At 43.1% G+C, this 27305-nt stretch overlaps 1 protein-coding gene across 1 annotated transcript; it reads right to left on the bottom strand.

Annotated features, from left to right (window-relative positions):
* Nucleotides 1-5429: 5429 nt before the first annotated feature.
* On the bottom strand, nt 5430-9231 carry LOC145068066 (uncharacterized). Its single transcript, XM_079015057.1, has 2 exons — nt 6034-9231; nt 5430-5462 (listed from the first exon to the last, which is right to left on the bottom strand). Exons 1-2 carry the CDS (start codon nt 9229-9231, stop codon nt 5430-5432), a joined length of 3231 nt encoding a protein of 1076 aa, XP_078871183.1.
* Between the last annotated feature and the right edge of the window lie 18074 nt (nt 9232-27305).

The following is a 27305-nucleotide window of genomic DNA, read 5'->3' as shown; positions in this document are numbered from 1 at the left end:
TGATCCTGAAGTTATGCAAATTGTTTTATAAGAATTCTGCTATGAATTTGATAAATAAATGTGTTCTGGCGAGTTGTGTTGCCCATATTTGGAAGGAAAGGAACTCCAGAATTTTTAGTAACAGGAGAACAGCGGCTGAGGGATTGATTGCTTGTGTTGAAAATGAAATCCGGATAAAGCTGTTGGGATTAAGGAATAAGGCTAAATTGGTAAATGATAAAGTCTATAAGGTATGGGGTATTTCTGGAATGGATAAAACCTAAGTGATGGAGGTCAGAATCTGGATTGTAAAGTTGTTGATTGGCGAGTTTTTTCTTTGGGTATGGCAGCGAAGGAATTTTAATGAGGATAATCTTATTGCTGGAACTTGGTGGGGGCACTTTCGGAATAAACAAAGGAATTGACGGAATTTGTCAATGGTTGGAGAGTTTAGTCTCAAATCATGAGACTTGTACCTATGGGATTTTCTGTTTGGATATGATCTTTTATGAGATTATTCAAATAGAGAATCCTAGACATGTAATTGATGCCATGTCTAGTATGAAACTTATTCTTAAATTCCGGTGGTATGGTGTTAGTTTGTGGTTCTTTGGTTTATGTATATTATGCAGGAAGTTGCTGCATTGGATGGAGATGGACCTCAGTTATAAGAAGAAGGAGAGTTTCCTGTTGAAGACAAAGTGGAGGATGAAGGAGTGGAAAAGGGATAGAAGAATTGGGATTGATTATTTCTTGGGTTTACTTTGTTTTTGCAATTTTGAGTTGTTTAGTAGTGTTATATATTTGTGGTTATATTTTGTGTATAGTCGTATGAGGATTGTGGGTTTAGAGGGTTTTTTCTTAAAGTTTAGCCAATGGACTGACGGTTTTTTTAAGGGCCTTACCCCTTGCTTTGGTTCTTATATTTTTTGGTGTCACACCCCAAAACCGGAACGGCGGAAACGTTCTGGGGTGGATGACGTCATGTCAAGTATCACAACACATGCATTATAGTAATCAAAGTACAACAAAACATTGCATTAATAGTAATAATTTTACATGGTTTACAATACAATACCTTAAAGTAATACAAGTAATAGAATAAATACAGTTTGGTACTAAGCTGTCTTCATCAACAGCTCCGGGAATGTACCTGTCTAAAGCTGACCTGAGAATACAAGTTATTTGAAAAGCGAGTATCAGCATTTTTACAAATGCTGGTGAGTTCATAAGCATTTAGTGGCGTTTTTATTCAAATAACTTTAATAAAAGTAGTAGTTTAAGAGTTTACAGTGTATTAGAGTTCTTTCCAGAAAATCCTATATTTTCTTTAAATAAAGCAGTCTTCTACCAAGACTGGAAGGAGTTAGTGTGGTGAAAAGTAGTTTTCCCTTAATCGCTATCATTATCAAAATACTGAATTTGATTATTAAAGAAAGCAAGAGAAGTCAGGGACATGACATATGCCTTAGCAGTGAGGACTGCTGACTAAGGCAAAGGAATCATAGACTCCAGGAGAGTATCGAACGAACGACACACCTGGTTCCGTCTAACAAATGGAGACATAGACCCCAGAAGGTACCAAATGAAAGGTACAGCTGGTAAGGTCTAAAACAGTGAATACGGACCGCAGACAGTATCAAATGAAAGATACATCTCGCAAGGTCAAAACAGAGAATACAGACCGCAGACAGTATCAAATGAAAGATACATCTTGCAAGGTCAAAACAGTGTGACTCTGAAAATGAATTACCAGCATACAGTGTAAATTGCCGGTGAAATACCGTTACCTTAAGGCCAATGAATTATAAGGTAACCCGGGATACTCGTAACCGTACTGACTAGAGTACCAGACGCCCTACAAGCGTTCGAAATATGACATTTCTCACCCGTTGGCTTGGTAGGTCGGGACTGTAGCTAGCAGTCTGGGTGCGGGGTTGTCAATCCCGTATAGATCTATACACACAATGTCCGCTCTCCCTACAGGAGATTCTGGTTACCAACTAGACGACGGAGAAGGCCGTGTCCTGAAGATGCATCCCAAATAGTAGGTAGAGACTTCCAAATAGTGGGGTAGTGTGTTTCTAATGTAAGTGTAGACTAGAGGTAGAGACTCTTAACTGATCTGACTAGAGAATTCCTGTATGTCCATACTCATATACATAGTATATAACTAATGAACCAAACGACCTTCGGACAGCCATCCGATCCCACCAGACCACATCTCAACGAAGAAAAGGAAATAGGGCGGACGAGCCTTCCTAAGTCTTTCAATCATTATTTATATGTACCTATACAAGCACAGACATACATCTATCTACTACTGAGTGTGTAACAAGTAGGAGTGATTCTTGTGAAGTAGGAGTGTCTAACGAGTGAAGTAAGAGAAATCAACAAGTGTAGCATGAGTGTCTAACAAGTGAAGTAAGAGCGTTCAACAAGTGAAGTAGGAGTGTCTAACAAGTGTAGGCGTATCTCGAAGTAGGCCCGACATCAAGTGAAGTAGGAGCGTATCGAGTATAAGTGAAGTAGAAACGTATCACTAAGTAAGAGTGTGAACAAGTATAAGCGTCCAGCAGGTATAAGTGTATCATGAAGTCGAATCGTTATCAAGTATAAGTAACGCAGTGGTATCTTAACCAAGTAGAAGTATAAAAACATAGACGTAAACTTTGGAAAACCTTTATATAAGAAAATCACGACTTGGTATTCCTTTGTGAAAGAAGTTTGATTTAAAACCTTTAGAAATTCTTTTGAAGCCTTTCATAAACCATTTTAAAATGAATTTAGGTAAAACAGTATAAGTAAAAGTTTTGAAACAATTGAAATCCCTTTTGAAAACCATTATAGTGTCCTACTCAGTTAAACAGTGTACAGTATGGTAAAATCTTATGCATGCAGGTTATCAATCACATGTGATTGATATGATAACTGGCAAGTTTAACTTGTATTCCCCCTATAAATCATGTAAAAACATTTAAAAGGTTCATTCACGGGTATGAACTCACCTGATGTAAGTAGGTCCGACGAAGGTGTCGTTTGGGCGTTCGGTGTCAAGTAAAGACTTGAACACACTCAATGACCTATTTAACATATGATGACATATGTTCACATACAGTTAGTATATTTAATACTAATTAAACAAGTATACGCGCTCAAAGGAGCGGAAAATACTTTGGTTAAGTGTTTGGGGTGTCCCGGGTAACATTTAAGAGTGTGTATGGCTTAGGAATGGAGTTTACTCTTCGAGAGTAAACTCCCAAAGCTTAGTTTACAGCCCAGGGACATCTCACCATGAGTTTACGGCCGTAAACTCGTGGTGAGGGGATCTAGTGTGTTTTAAGGCTTTAACTTGTTCATGGAATTATTCTAGGTCCAAAACTATATAGTATGAGTGGGTTTAAGGTCTTTAAGGGCATCTTAATGGAGTTTACGGCCCAGGGACAACTCCTAAGGGATTTTACGGCCGTAAACTCTCATTCTTTGAGTTTATTGAAGTTTCAAGCCCCTAATACCTTGCTAGTAATTTATAATGATAGTCTAAGGCCATTTGAGGGGTAAAAACCAACATTTTTGCTTGGTTTGGGGAGTTTACGGCCTTGACACATGTCTGGGCCGTAAACTCCTTTTAATCCTCCAAATCCTTATGTTTAAATGATCTAATCCCAAGAGGATAAGCCCCTAATTTATGTATGAAGTCCAAGGGTGTTTTAGGAGTGTTTTTGGAGCATTTATACAAGTTTAAGAGGTGTTTACGGCCTTGGCATATGCCTAGGCCGTAAACTCCTTTTTATGCTCAAAATCCATGTGTTTTAATGTTTAAACACTCCTAGGCTAAACCCTCAATTTAATTCCAAGCTTTTAGGGACAAGTTTGGGTCTTTTTGGCCTCATTTAAGGTGTTTACGGCCTAAGGAGGAGCTTAGGCCATAAACTCCTCTTCCATAGCTTCTAAGTCCGATTTTTGGGCTATAAACACAAATCATAATGTTTAGAATAAGCTAGGGTAAGCGGACTTACGATTTGGAAGCGTTTGGTTGCGGATTCGGGGCGAAAACGAGTCTAGAGAGAGAGGGTGGAAAAGCTCCAAATGGAGTTTACTCCCCCTTATATATGGGTGGGAGTTGGAGCTCAGTGGAATTCTACCCAATACTGCCGTTATACGGGGCTTTTGGTCGCACCCGATTTAGTGGTCGTAATAATAAAAACTAACTGTTTCCAATTAAATGGAAATGTGTGTTATGTGTTTTTGTTTCCTTTTATCACGACTTAACGGCATATTAAACATAAACAGCTGAAATGTGATGCGTGTATGGGCTTGATTTGGTGAGTAGGGTAGTGTTTAGGTAAATTAAAAGAGAATAGTAACCACAAATGATATATGAATGGAAAGAAATGGATAGATTAGTAACAACTCAAGACCTATTAAGTTGTATACCGGTGAAAACAATCCAAGACCTATTGGATTGAGTTCGTATCAAGTCAAGAACACGTCCTAACAAGATAATTTGTGAATTATAACAATAATTCAAAGTGAACAAAAGGGTTCTTTGATTAAAAATTCGTCTATTACTTTTTCCATGCATAATTTGGCTTTATATGAAGCCTTTATTACAAATTTGGTGGTTACAAGCCAACCAACCAATTATTCATTAAAACTAGTAAATAGAAATTAAGGTAACTCTTGAAAGAACACAAAAAAAACGTCCATGAGACTTGTGAATGAAAAAAAAACGGCTATGCTTTATTAAGGAGCCATAAGAAGCATTAAGGAGTCATCATAAGCATTAAAGTGTAACCCTAATCCACCAAAGAGTGTCAAAAACGGCTAGGAGGCTTTATGAAGCAAATAGTAACGTTTTTAGCACTTATGAAGCCTTAAAAATGTTGCCCTAGTCTTCATGCAACCCTAATTCAATTTGTGGGTTACCATGCACAACCCAACCATTGAGCCCAAACCACCTTCTAGCCCACTAGTAATCACTAATCCATCACATTTTGGGCTTTCATGATCCATGCATGGATCATCCCCTCCCCCTTTGAAAGGAATTGACCTCAATTCATCAAGTCCATCATCATCAAGATAAGGTGAAAGATCTCCCACATTAAAGGTAGCATGCACTCCATGGTCTCCTCCCAAATCTACCTTATAAGCATTATCATTGACACGTGACACCACTCTGTAAGGACCTTCAGCTCTTGGCATCAACTTGTTTTTCCTTTTGTTAGGAAAACGTTCTTTCCTCGTATACACCCACACCAAGTCACCATCTTGAAAGACACGTGGTTTCCTATGCTTGTTGGACTTCTGTTTGTACAACTCATTCACGGCTTCAATCTTCTCACGAACTTGTTGGTGTAGTTTCATCATAGCCTTCAACTTGTCATTAGCATCCTTGTGAACCAATTCATCCTTTGGCAATGGAATCAAATCCAAAGGCATGTAAGGATTCACACCATACACCACCTCAAAAGGAGAGTGACCTGTAGCATAAGTAGGAGAACGATTATAGGCAAATTCAGCATGTGCAAGTTTGATGTCCCAATCTTTTTGAGTTTTGCTAACCAACCCTCTCAACAAAGCACCCAAAGTTCTATTAGTCACCTCCGTTTGCCCATCCGTTTGTGGATGATGGGATGTACTAAAAAGTAACTTAGTACCGACTTTCCTCCACAAAGTGTTCCAAAAGTAACTTAGAAACTTGGAATCCCTATCAGAAACAATTGTTTTAGGAATACCATGCAAACGAACCACCTCTTTAAAGTACAAATCAGCCACGTTAGAGGCATCATTTGTTTTATGACATGGCACAAAGTGAGCCATTTTTGAAAACCTATCCACCACCACCATAATGGAATCCTTCCCCCTTTGAGTTCTAGGCAAAGCCATAATGAAATCCATGGACACATCTTCCCAAGGACGAATAGGAACCGGCAAAGGAGTGTAAACACCATGCTTGAAAGTTGTTTTTGCCATATGACATGTAACACACTTGCCCACTATGTTGGTTACATCCCCCAACATCTTCGGCCAAAAGAAATGTTCTTTAAGCACCTGCAAAGTTTTGGTAATGCCAAAATGACCAGCCAAACCACCGCCATGAGCTTCACGAATCAACAACTCCCGTATTGCATGTTTTGGGACACAAAGGCGATTGCCTTTGAATAGAAAGCCATCTTGAATCACAAATTCACCATTAGGACCACCTGCACATTTCAAAAACATATCTCCAAAGTCCATATCAGATTGATAATGGTCCTTTAGAGTTTCAAATCCCAAGAAATGAACATCCAAAGTCACCAACAACGAGTAACGCCTCGAGAGTGCATCAGCCACCACATTGCTTCTACCATCCTTGTATTTGCATGAGAAATGAAAGGATTGCAAGAACTCCACCCACTTTGCATGTCTTGTGCTCAACTTTTGTTGCCCATTGATGTACTTTAAGGATTCATGATCAGAATGCAAAATAAAATGATTTGCACGCAAATAATGACTCCAATGATCTAAAGCACGGACAATAGCATAAAATTCCTTATCATAAGTGCAATAATTCAAACGAGCACCACCCAACTTTTCAGAAAAATAAGCAATAGGACGTTTGGATTGGATCAAAACAGCCCCAATACCAACTCCACTTGCATCACACTCCACTTCAAATGGTTGAGAAAAATCAGGAAGAGCCAAAATAGGAGCATCACACAACAATGCCTTGAGTTTCTCAAATGCCTTTTGAGCTTCTTCTCCCCATGCAAAGACTCCTTTCTTCAAACAACCTGTTATGGGACTTGCAATGGTGCTAAAATCACGAACAAATCTTCTATAGAAAGAAGCAAGACCATGAAATGATCTAACTTCAGAAATATTAGTAGGAATAGGCCATGACTTGATTGCTTCAGTCTTGGATGGGTCCACGAACACGCCATTTCTTGACACCACAAAACCCAAAAATGCCACTTCTTCCACCAAAAACGAACATTTTTCTTGCTTCCCATAGAGTTTTTGAGCTCTAAGCGTCTCGAAAACCTGTTTTAAGTGCACCAAATGATCCTCCAAGCTCTTGCTATATACCAAGATATCATCAAGGTACACAACCACAAACCTGCCCAAAAAAGATTTTAGCACTTCATTCATTAGTCTCATGAAAGTGCTAGGTGCATTAGTTAGACCGAAAGGCATCACGGTCCATTCATACAAGCCATGTTTAGTTTTAAAGGCTGTTTTCCATTCATCCCCTTCACGCATACGAATTTGATGGTAACCACTTCTCAAATCAATTTTTGAGAACACAATAGAACCATGCAACTCGTCCAACAAATCATCAATTCTAGGAATAGGAAATCGGTATTTTATGGTGATGTTATTAACGGCCCTACTATCAACACACATCCTCCAAGAACCATCTTTTTTTGGAACCAACAAAACTGGAACAGCACAAGGACTTAGGCTTTCACGAACATAACCCATTTTCATGAGTTCATCAATTTGTTTTTGCAGCTCTTTTGTCACCTCCGGATTACATCTATAGGCGGCTTTATTGGGCAAAGGAGCACCCGGAATAAGGTCAATTTGGTGTTCGATACCACGGATTGGAGGCAAACCCGGTGGTAATTCGCTTGGAAACACATCTTGAAACTCCAAAAGCAAATCAGCAATAGCGTTTTCTCCATGCACCATCTTCTCCACCTTTGCATGCTCTTTGGCCACAAGCATGTAGATAACATCACCTTTGTCAAGAACTTGCTCCACCTCCCTTTCACTAGCAAACATAGAAAGATTAGGTTTTTTTACTTGTTTAGAATTCATGGACCTTATGGCCGTTGGGGACATGGGTTTTAACACAATTTTTTTATTATTGTGTTTCAACTCATATTCATTGCTCCTCCCTCTATGTAACACGTCCCTATCAAATTGCCAAGGACGCCCCAACAAAATATGACATGCATCCATAGGAATAACATCACACAACACTTCATCTTCATAAGACCCCATAGTTAGACCAACTCTAACCTGTTTTGTCACCTTTATTTTGCTTCCATCATCCAACCAATGAAGAACATATGGTTTTGGGTGGTTTGTAGTAGACAAACCCAATTTGATCACCATTTCATTAGAAGCAACATTAGTACAACTTCCACCATCAATAATCAAACTACACCACTTGTTTCTAACCAAACATTTGGTGTGAAACAATTGGTCTCGTTGATCCATATCAGCCACGGTTTGAACCCCTTGAGTTTTAAGGGTTCTAAGCACCAAAACTGTATCATACACCGGTGCTTCATACTCTACCTCCTCCTCTTCTTCCTCTTCTTGTTGTGTATCATAAAAAATACCCGCCAACCTCTCTTCTTCCTCCAACTCTTCACGACATTCAATGGCCTCCCTTAAAGTCACCACCCTTTTGTTTGGACAAGCATTTTGGTAATGACCAAAACCTTGACACTTGAAACATCTAATTTTCGCCAAACTAGTTTCTTTGGTACCACTAGTAAGTTTAGGAGCAACGGGAACACTACTAGAACCAGAAGGAGTAGAAACAGAATTTTGTCTATTGCTAGACTCGGGCTTGGACCACGACTTTGACTTGGGACTTTCGAGACTTGAACTTGAACTCCCACCATAACGTGCTTTGGCCTGCCCCTCCAACTTCAAACACAAACCACAAAGAGTTCCAAAATCAGCATAAGGATATAACACCACAACATTGGCAATGTTGTAGTTCAACCCTTTTAGAAAACGAGTCATTTTTTGTTCTTCAATTTCTTCAATATCCCCCATCAAGGACAACTTCTCAAATTCATCAATGTATTCTCCAACACTCATTTTTCCTTGCCTCAAATCAGCAATCTTCTTGTAAGTGGCAATTCTATGAGTAGAAGGAACATATCTCTTTCTTAGCTTTCGTTTTAGAGAAAGCCAAGAACAAATTTTTTCTTTGCCTTCACGGGTTCTCTTGGCCTTAAGCCCTTCAAACCACAATGAAGCACCACCACTTAGCTTGAGAATGGCATACTTGCAGCTTTTTTCATCATCCACTTCTTTGAACTCGAACATTCTTTCAATCTTCCTTTCCCACTCCAAGTAGCGTTCAGGATCAGTTCCACCAACAAATTCAGGCAATTCAGACACCTTGAATTCTTCCACAACCCTATGTTCACCACGGCGGGGTTGCCTTCGATTTCCACCTTCTTGGATGTTTCTTAATGCTTCACGAAGATTTTGTAGGAACTCCGGATCATCAAAATCCATTATGCGCTCTGATACCACTTATGATGCGTGTATGGGCTTGATTTGGTGAGTAGGGTAGTGTTTAGGTAAATTAAAAGAGAATAGTAACCACAAATGATATATGAATGGAAAGAAATGGATAGATTAGTAACAACTCAAGACCTATTAAGTTGTATACCGGTGAAAACAATCCAAGACCTATTGGATTGAGTTCGTATCAAGTCAAGAACACGTCCTAACAAGATAATTTGTGAATTATAACAATAATTCAAAGTGAACAAAAGGGTTCTTTGATTAAAAATTCGTCTATTACTTTTTCCATGCATAATTTGGCTTTATATGAAGCCTTTATTACAAATTTGGTGGTTACAAGCCAACCAACCAATTATTCATTAAAACTAGTAAATAGAAATTAAGGTAACTCTTGAAAGAACACAAAAAAAACGTCCATGAGACTTGTGAATGAAAAAAAAATGGCTATGCTTCATTAAGGAGCCATAAGAAGCATTAAGGAGTCATCATAAGCATTAAAGTGTAACCCTAATCCACCAAAGAGTGTCAAAAACGGCTAGGAGGCTTTATGAAGCAAATAGTAACGTTTTTAGCACTTATGAAGCCTTAAAAATGTTGCCCTAGTCTTCATGCAACCCTAATTCAATTTGTGGGTTACCATGCACAACCCAACCATTGAGCCCAAACCACCTTCTAGCCCACTAGTAATCACTAATCCATCACATTTTGGGCTTTCATGATCCATGCATGGATCAAAATGTTTATTTAATTGACGACCTCTAACTAAAGGAACTTTTATAAACTAGAATATTCCGTTAACGGTAACGGGGAAATGTAACGGGACAACTTGGGTTGTCACATCATCCCCCCGTTAGAGGGAATTTCGTCCCGAAATTCAGGTCTAGGCAAGGAAGTAGGTATGAATGGCCAAGTAGAGGTAAGAGAGTACTTCCTATACGGTTGTCCTCGCATTCCCAAGTGATCTTTGGTCCGTGTTTGTCATTCCAACAGACCTTCACGTACAGGATGCGGATTTCGTCTCGTGTAACTAGTGGGTTCCGACTGGTGTATCTAAAAGGTTAGGGTTCTCAATGGATTCTATCAAGATGAGTGAGGCATGAAGAGTGTTGTCGGGAAATCACATATCAAGTCTAAGAAGTGGGTCGATCGGGTGTGAATCTTGTGGTATATCTGAAGGTAGTAGTGGCCTGAAAAGGGTTGGACCAAGTCTCCATGAGGATTCTCAGATGGTCCTAAGCTCTCGGAAGGGTAGAGCTTCTCAGTACTTAGAACATAGTGTACTTCTATGGCATGATCATCACTGGCGCAATCGTCATTCCGAAGTTCCTAACGTTCTCTCCCGTACTGGTAGTGTAGTTCTTTAGGTTGGTTCTTAGGAAGCTCAAGTTGTCCTCGGTTTCGTGTTTCCTGTCAAATGGTTTTTAGTGGCTTTCTAGATCATTGAATGGGTTGCGTGACTACGGGTATCTGCTTGCTGTAGAGTGTCTATCTCAAGCTCGTGCTAAATGAACTTGCACTAACGATTCTTGAGATACGGAAACCCTTAAGGTCGGGGAGATAGGGTTTCACCAGACGAGTGTTGGACTATCTCAGGAGGTGGTTCTATTATTTCTGCGTGAGATAGTATCTGTGGAACACCTAATAGTCCAATGAATCTCTAAGACTTTGGTTTATTCTAGTGTGAAAAGCGCATGTTCCTGCATAACCTCTCGACTAACACCACGGCTGGTGCCAAGTCCATTATCTCTTCGGGATCTGGGTCATGAGGCTTAACGCAAATACTTTCGCACTTTGATCAAGTATTCTTGGCTTCAGAGGTTATCTTGTGGTTCTCGGTATTCTAGTGTTCACTTCGGAGAATGAAGTCTATCGTCTACAGGGCGACGACGATTTCCTCCTTGCGAGAGGGTGGAGGATGATAGGCACTACTTGTCTATAACAGGATGGACGAAGTGCCTGAGTAGTGCGAGCATCTACTGCCACTAGCCCACTACTCCTCCGAAGGTTCTGAGTTTTTCTCGGTCTAGGTTAAATCTAGTGAGTATAGGTTCCCATCACTCGGAACTTCAGTCTTTTCATCCACTCTTCTTAGAGTTTTCTTCATCGCAGCTCTCGGATTTCTGGGATATTCGCTGCGATGCTTAATTCGGGGGATTAAGCGTGAATGGATGGTCGTAGTCAATGTCCTTGACTTTTTCGACTCAGATTTCTTTACCAACCGAGGGTGTTAGCTACTATGCTGGCTCAAGCGGAATGACAACAACTTCGGATTTGTGGTCATTATAGTAGCTCAATCTGCAGTGGTCCTCTTGACTCTAGCTCCCGTTCCATGGGATAGGATGAAGGGTCTTTCTAGGGAATCTACTAGGTATGCTTCGGGTGATTATCGTCTTCCGGAATGCATGCAGTGTCGTTCACTTCGGTGTCCATCTGACTACGAGGGGTCGGTCAACAGCGCACGATACCCTCTCTTGGGTACTTCGGAAGGTTTGAGATAAGCGGGACGATTGACGGATTGCATTAGGTTTGATTTACTTGTGTTAGGTTTAGGTTCGGGAGAACCTTTATTTGCCGGCATGGCTACGGGGAAAGTTCTTTTTACACAGCACTAAGAATGTACACATGGCTGCACGTAGTCGAACCATGATCAATAGAGTCGTCGAAGTTGGCACACTCCGACATGATATAAAATGAAGATCGGTAGAGTCATGCGCCGAACGGGCACACAAGTTCTAGGCGTCTCGGGTTTCGTCCTATGTATCACTACCACGGATACTTGGACCGATAGAGTCGACGCGGAACTATAGAGGGTCCTAAGTGTTTCCGAATAGAGTACTTTTTCATGAGTGGATTCTCACAAGGCATTTCTATAATCGCCTCACATATACTAGTCATGTATATTTAAGGTGGGGAGGACTGTTGACTGAGCGACTCCGCCCTAAATCCACAACCAAACGAGGAACAGGAAATGAGGCGGCATTCACTCACTCTGGGTCTATCCATCTTAACTATACATGGCCGTAACGTATATGTTTAGCCATTATAGTTTTACCTAATGAATTTAAATTCTATAACAGTGCTGCGGCTTTCGCCTTAATGGGGAAGATATTTACATTTGAATTAGTCTTTTTAATGTTTTCAGTTTAGTTATCTGAGATCGTAAGACGTACCAAAAATCTACCAAGTTCCTTGATGCTTCTCCCTAAGTAGTAGAGTTAGATTCCTCCTATGTCCTTGTCTTTCCCTTCGGTTGGGCAGTCCTTCTTGAAGTGTCCCATTTCACCACATAGGTGGCAAGCTGTACGGGTCGCCACATTGGTGGTTGATGTAATGAACTCAGCCGGGGTTCTGCAGACGCGAGCAGTATGCCCCAACATGTGGCACCTAGCACAATAGAGCTCCCGGCAGACACCATGATGATGGTAGCTGCATTTGCTGCAATGGGGAATGTTTCCTAAGTATGGTCTCCTAGGTGTAGGGATGGAAGGGTTGGTAGGGAATTTGACCATCTCAGCTCGTTGCCCTTCGAAAGGTCCTTGAGCCGAGGTACTTCCCTCCTCGATCTTGATCTTTCTCTTCAGTGGGTTTGAGTGAGGTTCTTGGGTGGCGGGGTATGAAGGTGTTGGTTGCTGCTGTCCATTGCTAGAATCGAGAATCCCGATAGGGCCCTTGCTAACATTGGCGTTGTTAGCATTCAGGTGAGCCATGACAGCTGCTACGGCTGCCGAGACTGCAGCTTGGAACGTAGCTTCATCGAATAAGAGAATAGGTTTCTTGCGTATGGACTGGTTACGCTTCTTCGGTGGCATGGTTTTCCTACACGGAAAGGAATACAAGGTAATGAGAGACGATGGCTAACCCTGGACATATCTGTCCTGACTGTATTAGGCATAAATTTTTCCCGTGCCTTGGGTACTGGTTGTCTGAGTGTCGACCTACATCCCTATGATGTAGTCCTGGTATGCAAGATAGGAGTATGAGTATCGGAAAAGGCCATAAGATGAGAGTCGTTCCTACTAAGTTACCTTTTATACAGGGAAAGGTTTCACTCTCCGACCTGGAGAGATTTGTGAACAGTGCGGAACGAAACCGCGGAAAGAGAGGCTTATGGCTAAATATTCTTAACAGAGGTGCGGGGATCCGCTCTAATCGTGAAATCGGCAACGGGAAATGACGATTTACCTAACACATAGCGTGAGTAGTGTAACCACTAACTCACGAAATTGTATTATTTTACGGGCTTATTAGTGTGACGAACACGAGCAGAAGACAATTCTCCGGTTCCATGTACTGGCTCCCTCTGTCTGCCTTGTATCTTTGGCTGGAATCGGCGTTGGTTTCCTTCGGGTAATTACCTAGGGTTCTCTCGTCGTATGGACATATTGAATTTCTACTCCGCCTTCCTTCTGATTTCGACTTTGGGAGTCATCACTTCATGATGGATAACTGGGAATCGCTGAAGTTTAGGCGAATTTCTCACCGATGTCCCTAAAAGATATAGGCACTTGGTGAATTCAATAGTCTCGACCTAGTTCATTCGTTTCCTAGCTGAAAATCTTCTCAATGAACTTCTTCGGGGTCGGACTCAACTCTTCTATTAAGCACTGAAGTGGATAGGGTTTTCTACAGGGTTCGTGCGAGAATGGAAATGTCTAAAGAATCCTAAGAGATTATTAACATTTCACTGGATGATCCATATCGAGTCCTGCTACGATTACACAGGGTATACAAATCATATATAGCTTAGATCCGATAGGCCTTCGAATATGTGATACTACTCGGTATCCACATCCAAACAAGGAAAAGGAAGTAGAGCGAAACCATACATTCTTAGCCTATGGGATCCTTATTATATACAACCTTGGGAGTATACCCTCTGTAGTTGTAGGTATATCAATAAGGATCTTTTTAGTTCTTCACACAAGGTTGGTTATGGATTCTAAAATACCCCTATGGTATTTTAATTCTTGTTTGATTCTTATCTTCTGATTATGATTCTGGGATTAGTGTGGATCTTTTAGTGTTCTAAAATACTCCTATAGTATTTTATCTTATTGTTTGGCTCTAACATTCCTAGTTGGTAAGTTTCAGACCTGTTGCACACCACTATCACTCCCGAGCACACGTTCATCGCATCTCGAATAAATGTAGTTGATCAGGTTACATTTATTTCAGCTTACGATTACATAACTACCCAGGTTTGACGGCAATGTTCAACATCTGAAGACTTTTATTCTAGTTCTTCTTGTGATACTTTTGTTCAAGTGTTTAGATTCTGGATGTTATTATACTTTGGTAAAATATGGTTATATTTTAAAGTATAATTTTTGGTCAGAGTGTTTTATCCCTTTGTATTTATAGGCTGTATATCTTTTATGAATTGATATACTTAGCTCACTATAAACAATGCTCTGATACCAATCTATCACACCCCAAAATCGGAACGGCGGAAACGTTCTGGGGTAGATGGCGTCATGTCAAGTATCACAACACATGCATTATAGTAATCAAAGTACAGCAAAACATTGCATTAATAGTAATAATTTTACATGGTTTACAATACAATACCTTAAAGTAATACAAGTAATAGAATAAATACAGTTTGGTACTAAGCTATCTTCATCAACAGCTCCGGGAATGTACCTGTCTAAAGCTGACCTGAGAATACAAGTTATTTGAAAAGCGAGTATCAGCATTTTTACAAATGCTGGTGAGTTCATAAGCATTTAGTGGCGTTTTTATTCAAATAACTTTAATAAAAGTAGTAGTTTAAGAGTTTACAGTGTATTAGAGTTCTTTCCAGAAAATCCTATATTTTCTTTAAATAAAGTAGTCTTCTACCAAGACTGGACGGAGTTAGTGTGGTGAAAAGTAGTTTTCCCTTAATCGCTATCATTATCAAAATACTGAATTTGATTATTAAAGAAAGCAAGAGAAGTCAGGGACATGACATATGCCTCAGCAGTGAGGACTGCTGACTAAGGCAAAGGAATCATAGACTCCAGGAGAGTATCGAACGAACGCCACACCTAGTTCCGTCTAACAAATGGAGACACAGACCCCAGAAGGTACCAAATGAAAGGTACAACTGGTAAGGTCTAAACAGTGAATACGGACCGCAGACAATATCAAATGAAAGATACATCTCGCAAGGTCAAAACAGAGTGTAACAGCCCGGATTCCCAGGTATCTTTATGCTTTCAATTTTTGATGTTTTGTGAGGGGACTCGGCGAGTTGGAGCTCAGACTCGCCGAGTAGGATCGCGATTTGGGCGCGGGTTCGCGCCTGGACTCGGCGAGTCCAAGGCATGGACCCGGCGAGTCCACGCTGTTTAATGAAACCCTAATTTTCGGGGTATGAGACCTATTTAAAGCGCCTTATGGCCGTCATTTGTGCTCAGCAGTCCATAGAGAGAAACCCTAGAGTGCTTGAACGTTTTGAGAGAGAAAGGAAGCATTTCTTGACCTTTGTGTGTTGTTAGCAAAGGAGAGGGAGGTTCTAGCCAAGAGGAAGCAAAGGAGGTTGCTATTCTGTGGATTTGAAGCTTAGATCATCGATCTAGAGGTATGATTTCGGCTCATCTTCTGTTTTGTGAAGTATAATTGGATTTAGGGTTTCTTGTGGCCTTTGTTGGGTTGATTTGATGGCCAAATAGTCCCTTGCTAGTGATGAGGCTTTGGATCTGGATCCATAGAGGTCCAGAGAGCCTCATTCATCAAGCTTTATGAAGAACAATGGAGGTTATGACCTTGAGTTGTGGTATTTGTTGATAATTCATCATATATGGTCATATAGAGGTTGTATGTACATCAAGATAGCGACTTTACGTGGTGAGTCAGTTTAGGAAGGCCAGATGTATGAATTGTTGGAACAGATCTGACCTTGGAAGCGAGTTTGAGTGATTGCATGGCATGGACTCGGCAAGTCCGATGAGCAGACTCGGCGAGTAGCTTGAAGATTGCCCTTAGATCGGCCAGTGAGTGGTCCAGTCGAGTCATGGGTTGACTCAGTGAGTCAGGGCGAGTTAGGAAGGGTGGTCAAGTGGACTAAGTCGAGTTGGGACTCGCCGAGTTGTTCTTGAGACTCGGCGAGTTAAGTCGGGGTGGCCCCGCGATTCTGCCAGGTGGAGCTCGTCGAGTCAGGGGGAGTACTCGACGTGTAAAAAGGGAATCCCAGAGAGTTGGTGAAAACGTCTAGACTCGCCGAGTCGCCTTAGTGCACTCGTCGAGTCCGGTCAAAGTTGACCATTGACCAGAGTTGACTCTTGAGGGATAGTCAACCTTAGTGTTAAAAGTGTTAATTAGAGACATGTGATGTTATAAGAGGATTATAGCTCGGAGGATCGAGCACGAGGGATTTCGGGATTCGTGAGTCATCGAGATACGCGAGGTGAGTCTTCTCACTATACTATACCCGGAAGGGTTTTGACTACGTGACCGGAAGGTCGGATATGGTATGAGACATATGTGTTAGATGTGATAAGATAATTGTTATATGTGCTATGTATGATATGCTTGATATGGGCCGGAAGGCGATTATGTTATGGGCCGGAAGGCGTTGTAGTGTGGACCATAAGGTTGGCGTGGGTAGGTCCGAAAGGTTTACCCAGCAGGGACGGAAGTCCCCTGAGACACATGGAACGGAAGGTCAGGGCCTGGAAAGGCGTATGTGCGTAAGTTGTATTTTGGGGAACTCACTAAGCATTTATGCTTACAGTTGTTGTGTATGTGTTTCAGGTACTAGCGCCGTGGGAAGGCGCCGGCGTGATCGGTACACACTGATGGATGATTTATGATCTTGGGATTTGTATGATTTGTATTTATGACATGATACGTTGGATATTTATGCCTTTGTTTACCAAATTGTAACAACGGAAATTTTAAAACAAATTTTTCATTTCTAAAAATGTATTAACAGCCCGGATTCCCAGGTATCTTTTATGCTTTCAATTTTTGATGTTTTGTGAGGGGACTCGGCGAGTTGGAGCTCAGACTCGCCGAGTAGGATCGCGATTTGGGCGCGGGTTCGCGCCTAGACTCGGCGAGTCCAAGGCATGGACTCGGCGAGTCCATGCTGTTTAATGAAACCCTAATTTCCGGGGTATGAGACCTATTTAAAGGGCCTTATGGCCGTCATTTGTGCTCAGCAGTCCATAGAGAGAAACCCTAGAGTGCTTGAACGTTTTGAGAGAGAAAGGAAGCATTTCTTGACCTTTGTGTGTTGTTAGCAAAGGAGAGGGAGGTTCTAGCCAAGAGGAAGCAAAGGAGGTTGCTATTCTGTGGATTTGAAGCTTAGATCATCGATCTAGAGGTATGATTTCGGCTCATCTTCTGTTTTGTGAAGTATAATTGGATTTAGGGTTTCTTGTGGCCTTTGTTGGGTTGATTTGATGGCCAAATAGTCCCTTGCTAGTGATGAGGCTTTGGATCTGGATCCATAGAGGTCCAGAGAGCCTCATTCATCAAGCTTTATGAAGAACAATGGAGGTTATGACCTTGAGTTGTGGTATTTGTTGATAATTCATCATATATGGTCATATAGAGGTTGTATGTACATCTAGATAGCGACTTTACGTGGTGAGTCAGTCTAGGAAGGCCAAATCTATGAATTGTTGGAACAGATCTGACCTTGGAAGCGAGTTTGAGTGATTGCATGGCATGGACTCGCCGAGTCCGATGAGCAGACTCGGCGAGTAGCTTGAAGATTGCCCTTAGATCGGCCAGTGAGTGGTCCAGACGAGTCATGGGTTGACTCAGTGAGTCAGGGCGAGTTAGGAAGGGTGGTCAAGTGGACTAAGTCGAGCTGGGACTCGCCGAGTTGTTCTTGAGACTCAGCGAGTTGAGTCGGGGTGGCCCCGCGATTCTGCCAGGTGGAACTCGTCGTGTCAGGGGGAGTACTCGACGTGTAAAAAGGGAATCCCAGAGAGTTGGTGAAAACATCTAGACTCGCCGAGTCGCCTTAGTGCACTCGCCGAGTCCGGTCAAAGTTGACCGTTGACCAGAGTTGACCAGTGTTGACTCTTGAGGGATAGTCAACCTTAGTGTTAAAAGTGTTAATTAGAAACATATGATGTTATAGGAGGATTATAGCTCGGAGGATCGAGCACGAGGGATTTCGGGATTCGTGAGTCATCGAGATACGCGAGGTGAGTCTTCTCACTATACTATACCCGGAAGGGTTTTGACTGCGTGACCGGAAGGTCGGATATGGTATGAGACATATGTGTTAGATGTGATAAGATAATTGTTATATGTGCTATGTATGATATGCTTGATATGGGCCAGAAGGCATTATGATATGGGCCGGAAGGCGAATATGTTATGGGCCGGAAGGCGTTGTAGTGTGGACCATAAGGTTGGCGTGGGTAGGTCCGAAAGGTTTACCCAGCAGGGACGGAAGTCCCCTGAGACACATGGACCGGAAGGTTAGGGCCTGGAAAGGCGTATGTGCGTAAGTTGTATTTTGGGGAACTCACTAAGCATTTATGCTTACAGTTGTTGTGTATGTGTTTCAGGTACTAGCGCCGTGGGAAGGCGCCGGCGTGATCGGTACACACTGATGGATGATTTATGATCTTGGGATTTGTATGATTTGTATTTATGACATGATACGTTGGATATTTATGCCTTTATTTACCAAATTGTAACAACGGAAATTTTAAAACAAATTTTTCATTTCTAAAAATGTATTAACAGCCCGGATTCCCAGGTATCTTTTATGCTTTCAATTTTTGATGTTTTGTGAGGGGACTCGGCGAGTTGGAGCTCAGACTCGCCGAGTAGGATCGCGATTTGGGCGCGGGTTCGCGCCTGGACTCGGCGAGTCCAAGGCATGGACTCGGCGAGTCCACGCTGTTTAATGAAACCCTAATTTCCGGGGTATGAGACCTATTTAAAGGGCCTTATGGCCGTCATTTGTGCTCAGCAGTCCATAGAGAGAAACCCTAGAGTGCTTGAACGTTTTGAGAGAGAAAGGAAGCATTTCTTGACCTTTGTGTGTTGTTAGCAAAGGAGAGGGAGGTTCTAGCCAAGAGGAAGCAAAGGAGGTTGCTATTCTGTGGATTTGAAGCTTAGATCATCGATCTAGAGGTATGATTTCGGCTCATCTTCTGTTTTGTGAAGTATAATTGGATTTAGGGTTTCTTGTGGCCTTTGTTGGGTTGATTTGATGGCCAAATAGTCCCTTGCTAGTGATGAGGCTTTGGATCTGGATCCATAGAGGTCCAGAGAGCCTCATTCATCAAGCTTTATGAAGAACAATGGAGGTTATGACCTTGAGTTGTGGTATTTGTTGATAATTCATCATATATGGTCATATAGAGGTTGTATGTACATCTAGATAGCGACTTTACGTGGTGAGTCAGTCTAGGAAGGACAAATCTATGAATTGTTGGAACAGATCTGACCTTGGAAGCGAGTTTGAGTGATTGCATGGCATGGACTCGCCGAGTCCGATGAGCAGACTCAGCGAGTAGCTTGAAGATTGCCCTTAGATCGGCCAGTGAGTGGTCCAGACGAGTCATGGGTTGACTCAGTGAGTCAGGGCGAGTTAGGAAGGGTGGTCAAGTGGACTAAGTCGAGCTGGGACTCGCCGAGTTGTTCTTGAGACTCAGCGAGTTGAGTCGGGGTGGCCCCGCGATTCTGCCAGGTGGAACTCGTCGTGTCAGGGGGAGTACTCGACGTGTAAAAAGGGAATCCCAGAGAGTTGGTGAAAACATCTAGACTCGCCGAGTCGCCTTAGTGCACTCGCCGAGTCCGGTCAAAGTTGACCGTTGACCAGAGTTGACCAGTGTTGACTCTTGAGGGATAGTCAACCTTAGTGTTAAAAGTGTTAATTAGAAACATATGATGTTATAGGAGGATTATAGCTCGGAGGATCGAGCACGAGGGATTTCGGGATTCGTGAGTCATCGAGATACGCGAGGTGAGTCTTCTCACTATACTATACCCGGAAGGGTTTTGACTGCGTGACCGGAAGGTCGGATATGGTATGAGACATATGTGTTAGATGTGATAAGATAATTGTTATATGTGCTATGTATGATATGCTTGATATGGGCCAGAAGGCATTATGATATGGGCCGGAAGACGAATATGTTATGGGCCGGAAGGCGTTGTAGTGTGGACCATAAGGTTGGCGTGGGTAGGTCCGAAAGGTTTACCCAGCAGGGACGGAAGTCCCCTGAGACACATGGACCGGAAGGTCAGGGCCTGGAAAGGCGTATGTGCGTAAGTTGTATTTTGGGGAACTCACTAAGCATTTATGCTTACAGTTGTTGTGTATGTGTTTCAGGTACTAGCGCCGTGGGAAGGCGCCGGCGTGATCGGTACACACTGATGGATGATTTATGATCTTGGGATTTGTATGATTTGTATTTATGACATGATACGTTGGATATTTATGCCTTTGTTTACCAAATTGTAACAACGGAAATTTTAAAACAAATTTTTCATTTCTAAAAATGTATTAACAGCCCGGATTCCCAGGTATCTTTTATGCTTTCAATTTTTGATGTTTTGTGAGGGGACTCGGCGAGTTGGAGCTCAGACTCGCCGAGTAGGATCGCGATTTGGGCGCGGGTTCGCGCCTGGACTCGGCGAGTCCAAGGCATGGACTCGGCGAGTCCATGCTGTTTAATGAAACCCTAATTTCCGGGGTATGAGACCTATTTAAAGGGCCTTATGGCCGTCATTTGTGCTCAGCAGTCCATAGAGAGAAACCCTAGAGTGCTTGAACGTTTTGAGAGAGAAAGGAAGCATTTCTTGACCTTTGTGTGTTGTTAGCAAAGGAGAGGGAGGTTCTAGCCAAGAGGAAGCAAAGGAGGTTGCTATTCTGTGGATTTGAAGCTTAGATCATCGATCTAGAGGTATGATTTCGGCTCATCTTCTGTTTTGTGAAGTATAATTGGATTTAGGGTTTCTTGTGGCCTTTGTTGGGTTGATTTGATGGCCAAATAGTCCCTTGCTAGTGATGAGGCTTTGGATCTGGATCCATAGAGGTCCAGAGAGCCTCATTCATCAAGCTTTATGAAGAACAATGGAGGTTATGACCTTGAGTTGTGGTATTTGTTGATAATTCATCATATATGGTCATATAGAGGTTGTATGTACATCTAGATAGCGACTTTACGTGGTGAGTCAGTCTAGGAAGGCCAAATCTATGAATTGTTGGAACAGATCTGACCTTGGAAGCGAGTTTGAGTGATTGCATGGCATGGACTCGCCGAGTCCGATGAGCAGACTCGGCGAGTAGCTTGAAGATTGCCCTTAGATCGGCCAGTAAGTGGTCCAGACGAGTCATGGGTTGACTCAGTGAGTCAGGGCGAGTTAGGAAGGGTGGTCAAGTGGACTAAGTCGAGCTGGGACTCGCCGAGTTGTTCTTGAGACTCAGCGAGTTGAGTCGGGGTGGCCCCGCGATTCTGCCAGGTGGAACTCGTCGTGTCAGGGGGAGTACTCGACGTGTAAAAAGGGAATCCCAGAGAGTTGGTGAAAACATCTAGACTCGCCGAGTCGCCTTAGTGCACTCGCCGAGTCCGGTCAAAGTTGACCTTTGACCAGAGTTGACCAGTGTTGACTCTTGAGGGATAGTCAACCTTAGTGTTAAAAGTGTTAATTAGAAACATATGATGTTATTGGAGGATTATAGCTCGGAGGATCGAGCACGAGGGATTTCGGGATTCGTGAGTCATCGAGATACGCGAGGTGAGTCTTCTCACTATACTATACCCGGAAGGGTTTTGACTGCGTGACCGGAAGGTCGGATATGGTATGAGACATATGTGTTAGATGTGATAAGATAATTGTTATATGTGCTATGTATGATATGCTTGATATGGGCCAGAAGGCATTATGATATGGGCCGGAAGGCGAATATGTTATGGGCCGGAAGGCGTTGTAGTGTGGACCATAAGGTTGGCGTGGGTAGGTCCGAAAGGTTTACCCAGCAGGGACGGAAGTCCCCTGAGACACATGGACCGGAAGGTTAGGGCCTGGAAAGGCGTATGTGCGTAAGTTGTATTTTGGGGAACTCACTAAGCATTTATGCTTACAGTTGTTGTGTATGTGTTTCAGGTACTAGCGCCGTGGGAAGGCGCCGGCGTGATCGGTACACACTGATGGATGATTTATGATCTTGGGATTTGTATGATTTGTATTTATGACATGATACGTTGGATATTTATGCCTTTGTTTACCAAATTGTAACAACGGAAATTTTAAAACAAATTTTTCATTTCTAAAAATGTATTAACAGCCCGGATTCCCAGGTATCTTTTATGCTTTCAATTTTTGATGTTTTGTGAGGGGACTCGGCGAGTTGGAGCTCAGACTCGCCGAGTAGGATCGCGATTTGGGCGCGGGTTCGCGCCTGGACTCGGCGAGTCCAAGGCATGGACTCGGCGAGTCCACGCTGTTTAATGAAACCCTAATTTCCGGGGTATGAGACCTATTTAAAGGGCCTTATGGCCGTCATTTGTGCTCAGCAGTCCATAGAGAGAAACCCTAGAGTGCTTGAACGTTTTGAGAGAGAAAGGAAGCATTTCTTGACCTTTGTGTGTTGTTAGCAAAGGAGAGGGAGGTTCTAGCCAAGAGGAAGCAAAGGAGGTTGCTATTCTGTGGATTTGAAGCTTAGATCATCGATCTAGAGGTATGATTTCGGCTCATCTTCTGTTTTGTGAAGTATAATTGGATTTAGGGTTTCTTGTGGCCTTTGTTGGGTTGATTTGATGGCCAAATAGTCCCTTGCTAGTGATGAGGCTTTGGATCTGGATCCATAGAGGTCCAGAGAGCCTCATTCATCAAGCTTTATGAAGAACAATGGAGGTTATGACCTTGAGTTGTGGTATTTGTTGATAATTCATCATATATGGTCATATAGAGGTTGTATGTACATCTAGATAGCGACTTTACGTGGTGAGTCAGTCTAGGAAGGCCAAATCTATGAATTGTTGGAACAGATCTGACCTTGGAAGCGAGTTTGAGTGATTGCATGGCATGGACTCGCCGAGTCCGATGAGCAGACTCGGCGAGTAGCTTGAAGATTGCCCTTAGATCGGCCAGTGAGTGGTCCAGACGAGTCATGGGTTGACTCAGTGAGTCAGGGCGAGTTAGGAAGGGTGGTCAAGTGGACTAAGTCGAGCTGGGACTCGCCGAGTTGTTCTTGAGACTCAGCGAGTTGAGTCGGGGTGGCCCCGCGATTCTGCCAGGTGGAACTCGTCGTGTCAGGGGGAGTACTCGACGTGTAAAAAGGGAATCCCAGAGAGTTGGTGAAAACATCTAGACTCGCCGAGTCGCCTTAGTGCACTCGCCGAGTCCGGTCAAAGTTGACCGTTGACCAGAGTTGACCAGTGTTGACTCTTGAGGGATAGTCAACCTTAGTGTTAAAAGTGTTAATTAGAAACATATGATGTTATAGGAGGATTATAGCTCGGAGGATCGAGCACGAGGGATTTCGGGATTCGTGAGTCATCGAGATACGCGAGGTGAGTCTTCTCACTATACTATACCCGGAAGGGTTTTGACTGCGTGACCGGAAGGTCGGATATGGTATGAGACATATGTGTTAGATGTGATAAGATAATTGTTATATGTGCTATGTATGATATGCTTGATATGGGCCAGAAGGCATTATGATATGGGCCGGAAGGCGAATATGTTATGGGCCGGAAGGCGTTGTAGTGTGGACCATAAGGTTGGCGTGGGTAGGTCCGAAAGGTTTACCCAGCAGGGACGGAAGTCCCCTGAGACACATGGACCGGAAGGTTAGGGCCTGGAAAGGCGTATGTGCGTAAGTTGTATTTTGGGGAACTCACTAAGCATTTATGCTTACAGTTGTTGTGTATGTGTTTCAGGTACTAGCGCCGTGGGAAGGCGCCGGCGTGATCGGTACACACTGATGGATGATTTATGATCTTGGGATTTGTATGATTTGTATTTATGACATGATACGTTGGATATTTATGCCTTTGTTTACCAAATTGTAACAACGGAAATTTTAAAACAAATTTTTCATTTCTAAAAATGTATTAACAGCCCGGATTCCCAGGTATCTTTTATGCTTTCAATTTTTGATGTTTTGTGAGGGGACTCGGCGAGTTGGAGCTCAGACTCGCCGAGTAGGATCGCGATTTGGGCGCGGGTTCGCGCCTGGACTCGGCGAGTCCAAGGCATGGACTCGGCGAGTCCACGCTGTTTAATGAAACCCTAATTTCCGGGGTATGAGACCTATTTAAAGGGCCTTATGGCCGTCATTTGTGCTCAGCAGTCCATAGAGAGAAACCCTAGAGTGCTTGAACGTTTTGAGAGAGAAAGGAAGCATTTCTTGACCTTTGTGTGTTGTTAGCAAAGGAGAGGGAGGTTCTAGCCAAGAGGAAGCAAAGGAGGTTGCTATTCTGTGGATTTGAAGCTTAGATCATCGATCTAGAGGTATGATTTCGGCTCATCTTCTGTTTTGTGAAGTATAATTGGATTTAGGGTTTCTTGTGGCCTTTGTTGGGTTGATTTGATGGCCAAATAGTCCCTTGCTAGTGATGAGGCTTTGGATCTGGATCCATAGAGGTCCAGAGAGCCTCATTCATCAAGCTTTATGAAGAACAATGGAGGTTATGACCTTGAGTTGTGGTATTTGTTGATAATTCATCATATATGGTCATATAGAGGTTGTATGTACATCTAGATAGCGACTTTACGTGGTGAGTCAGTCTAGGAAGGCCAAATCTATGAATTGTTGGAACAGATCTGACCTTGGAAGCGAGTTTGAGTGATTGCATGGCATGGACTCGCCGAGTCCGATGAGCAGACTCAGCGAGTAGCTTGAAGATTGCCCTTAGATCGGCCAGTGAGTGGTCCAGACGAGTCATGGGTTGACTCAGTGAGTCAGGGCGAGTTAGGAAGGGTGGTCAAGTGGACTAAGTCGAGCTGGGACTCGCCGAGTTGTTCTTCAGACTCAGCGAGTTGAGTCGGGGTGGCCCCGCGATTCTGCCAGGTGGAACTCGTCGTGTCAGGGGGAGTACTCGACGTGTAAAAAGGGAATCCCAGAGAGTTGGTGAAAACATCTAGACTCGCCGAGTCGCCTTAGTGCACTCGCCGAGTCCGGTCAAAGTTGACCGTTGACCAGAGTTGACCAGTGTTGACTCTTGAGGGATAGTCAACCTTAGTGTTAAAAGTGTTAATTAGAAACATATGATGTTATAGGAGGATTATAGCTCGGAGGATCGAGCACGAGGGATTTCGGGATTCGTGAGTCATCGAGATACGCGAGGTGAGTCTTCTCACTATACTATACCCGGAAGGGTTTTGACTGCGTGACCGGAAGGTCGGATATGGTATGAGACATATGTGTTAGATGTGATAAGATAATTGTTATATGTGCTATGTATGATATGCTTGATATGGGCCAGAAGGCATTATGATATGGGCCGGAAGACGAATATGTTATGGGCCGGAAGGCGTTGTAGTGTGGACCATAAGGTTGGCGTGGGTAGGTCCGAAAGGTTTACCCAGCAGGGACGGAAGTCCCCTGAGACACATGGACCGGAAGGTCAGGGCCTGGAAAGGTGTATGTGCGTAAGTTGTATTTTGGGGAACTCACTAAGCATTTATGCTTACAGTTGTTGTGTATGTGTTTCAGGTACTAGCGCCGTGGGAAGGCGCCGGCGTGATCGGTACACACTGATGGATGATTTATGATCTTGGGATTTGTATGATTTGTATTTTTGACATGATACGTTGGATATTTATGCCTTTGTTTACCAAATTGTAACAACGGAAATTTTAAAACAAATTTTTCATTTCTAAAAATGTATTAACAGCCCGGATTCCCAGGTATCTTTTATGCTTTCAATTTTTGATGTTTTGTGAGGGGACTCGGCGAGTTGGAGCTCAGACTCGCCGAGTAGGATCGCGATTTGGGCGCGGGTTCGCGCCTGGACTCGGCGAGTCCAAGGCATGGACTCGGCGAGTCCACGCTGTTTAATGAAACCCTAATTTCCGGGGTATGAGACCTATTTAAAGGGCCTTATGGCCGTCATTTGTGCTCAGCAGTCCATAGAGAGAAACCCTAGAGTGCTTGAACGTTTTGAGAGAGAAAGGAAGCATTTCTTGACCTTTGTGTGTTGTTAGCAAAGGAGAGGGAGGTTCTAGCCAAGAGGAAGCAAAGGAGGTTGCTATTCTGTGGATTTGAAGCTTAGATCATCGATCTAGAGGTATGATTTCGGCTCATCTTCTGTTTTGTGAAGTATAATTGGATTTAGGGTTTCTTGTGGCCTTTGTTGGGTTGATTTGATGGCCAAATAGTCCCTTGCTAGTGATGAGGCTTTGGATCTGGATCCATAGAGGTCCAGAGAGCCTCATTCATCAAGCTTTATGAAGAACAATGGAGGTTATGACCTTGAGTTGTGGTATTTGTTGATAATTCATCATATATGGTCATATAGAGGTTGTATGTACATCTAGATAGCGACTTTACGTGGTGAGTCAGTCTAGGAAGGACAAATCTATGAATTGTTGGAACAGATCTGACCTTGGAAGCGAGTTTGAGTGATTGCATGGCATGGACTCGCCGAGTCCGATGAGCAGACTCAGCGAGTAGCTTGAAGATTGCCCTTAGATCGGCCAGTGAGTGGTCCAGACGAGTCATGGGTTGACTCAGTGAGTCAGGGCGAGTTAGGAAGGGTGGTCAAGTGGACTAAGTCGAGCTGGGACTCGCCGAGTTGTTCTTGAGACTCAGCGAGTTGAGTCGGGGTGGCCCCGCGATTCTGCCAGGTGGAACTCGTCGTGTCAGGGGGAGTACTCGACGTGTAAAAAGGGAATCCCAGAGAGTTGGTGAAAACATCTAGACTCGCCGAGTCGCCTTAGTGCACTCGCCGAGTCCGGTCAAAGTTGACCGTTGACCAGAGTTGACCAGTGTTGACTCTTGAGGGATAGTCAACCTTAGTGTTAAAAGTGTTAATTAGAAACATATGATGTTATAGGAGGATTATAGCTCGGAGGATCGAGCACGAGGGATTTCGGGATTCGTGAGTCATCGAGATACGCGAGGTGAGTCTTCTCACTATACTATACCC

This window comes from Lactuca serriola, chromosome 8 (genome assembly GCF_051521515.1).
Source record: "Lactuca serriola cultivar US96UC23 chromosome 8, Lser_US96UC23_V15, whole genome shotgun sequence".
NCBI classification, from domain to species: domain Eukaryota; kingdom Viridiplantae; phylum Streptophyta; class Magnoliopsida; order Asterales; family Asteraceae; genus Lactuca; species Lactuca serriola.
The sequence above is the reverse complement of the archived record's forward strand: the minus strand, read 5'-3'. Positions and strand labels throughout refer to the sequence as shown.

Excerpts from the sequence above, each read along its gene's own strand:
- LOC145068066 (XM_079015057.1), bottom strand. The coding sequence starts at position 9,231 with ATGGATTTTGATGATCCGGAGTTCCTACAAAATCTTCGTGAAGCATTA. Across the intron at positions 5,463-6,033 it reads GCATTACCAAAACTTTGCAG|GTCACTCTCCTTTTGAGGTG; the intron begins GTGCTTAAAGAA and ends CTTATGCTACAG.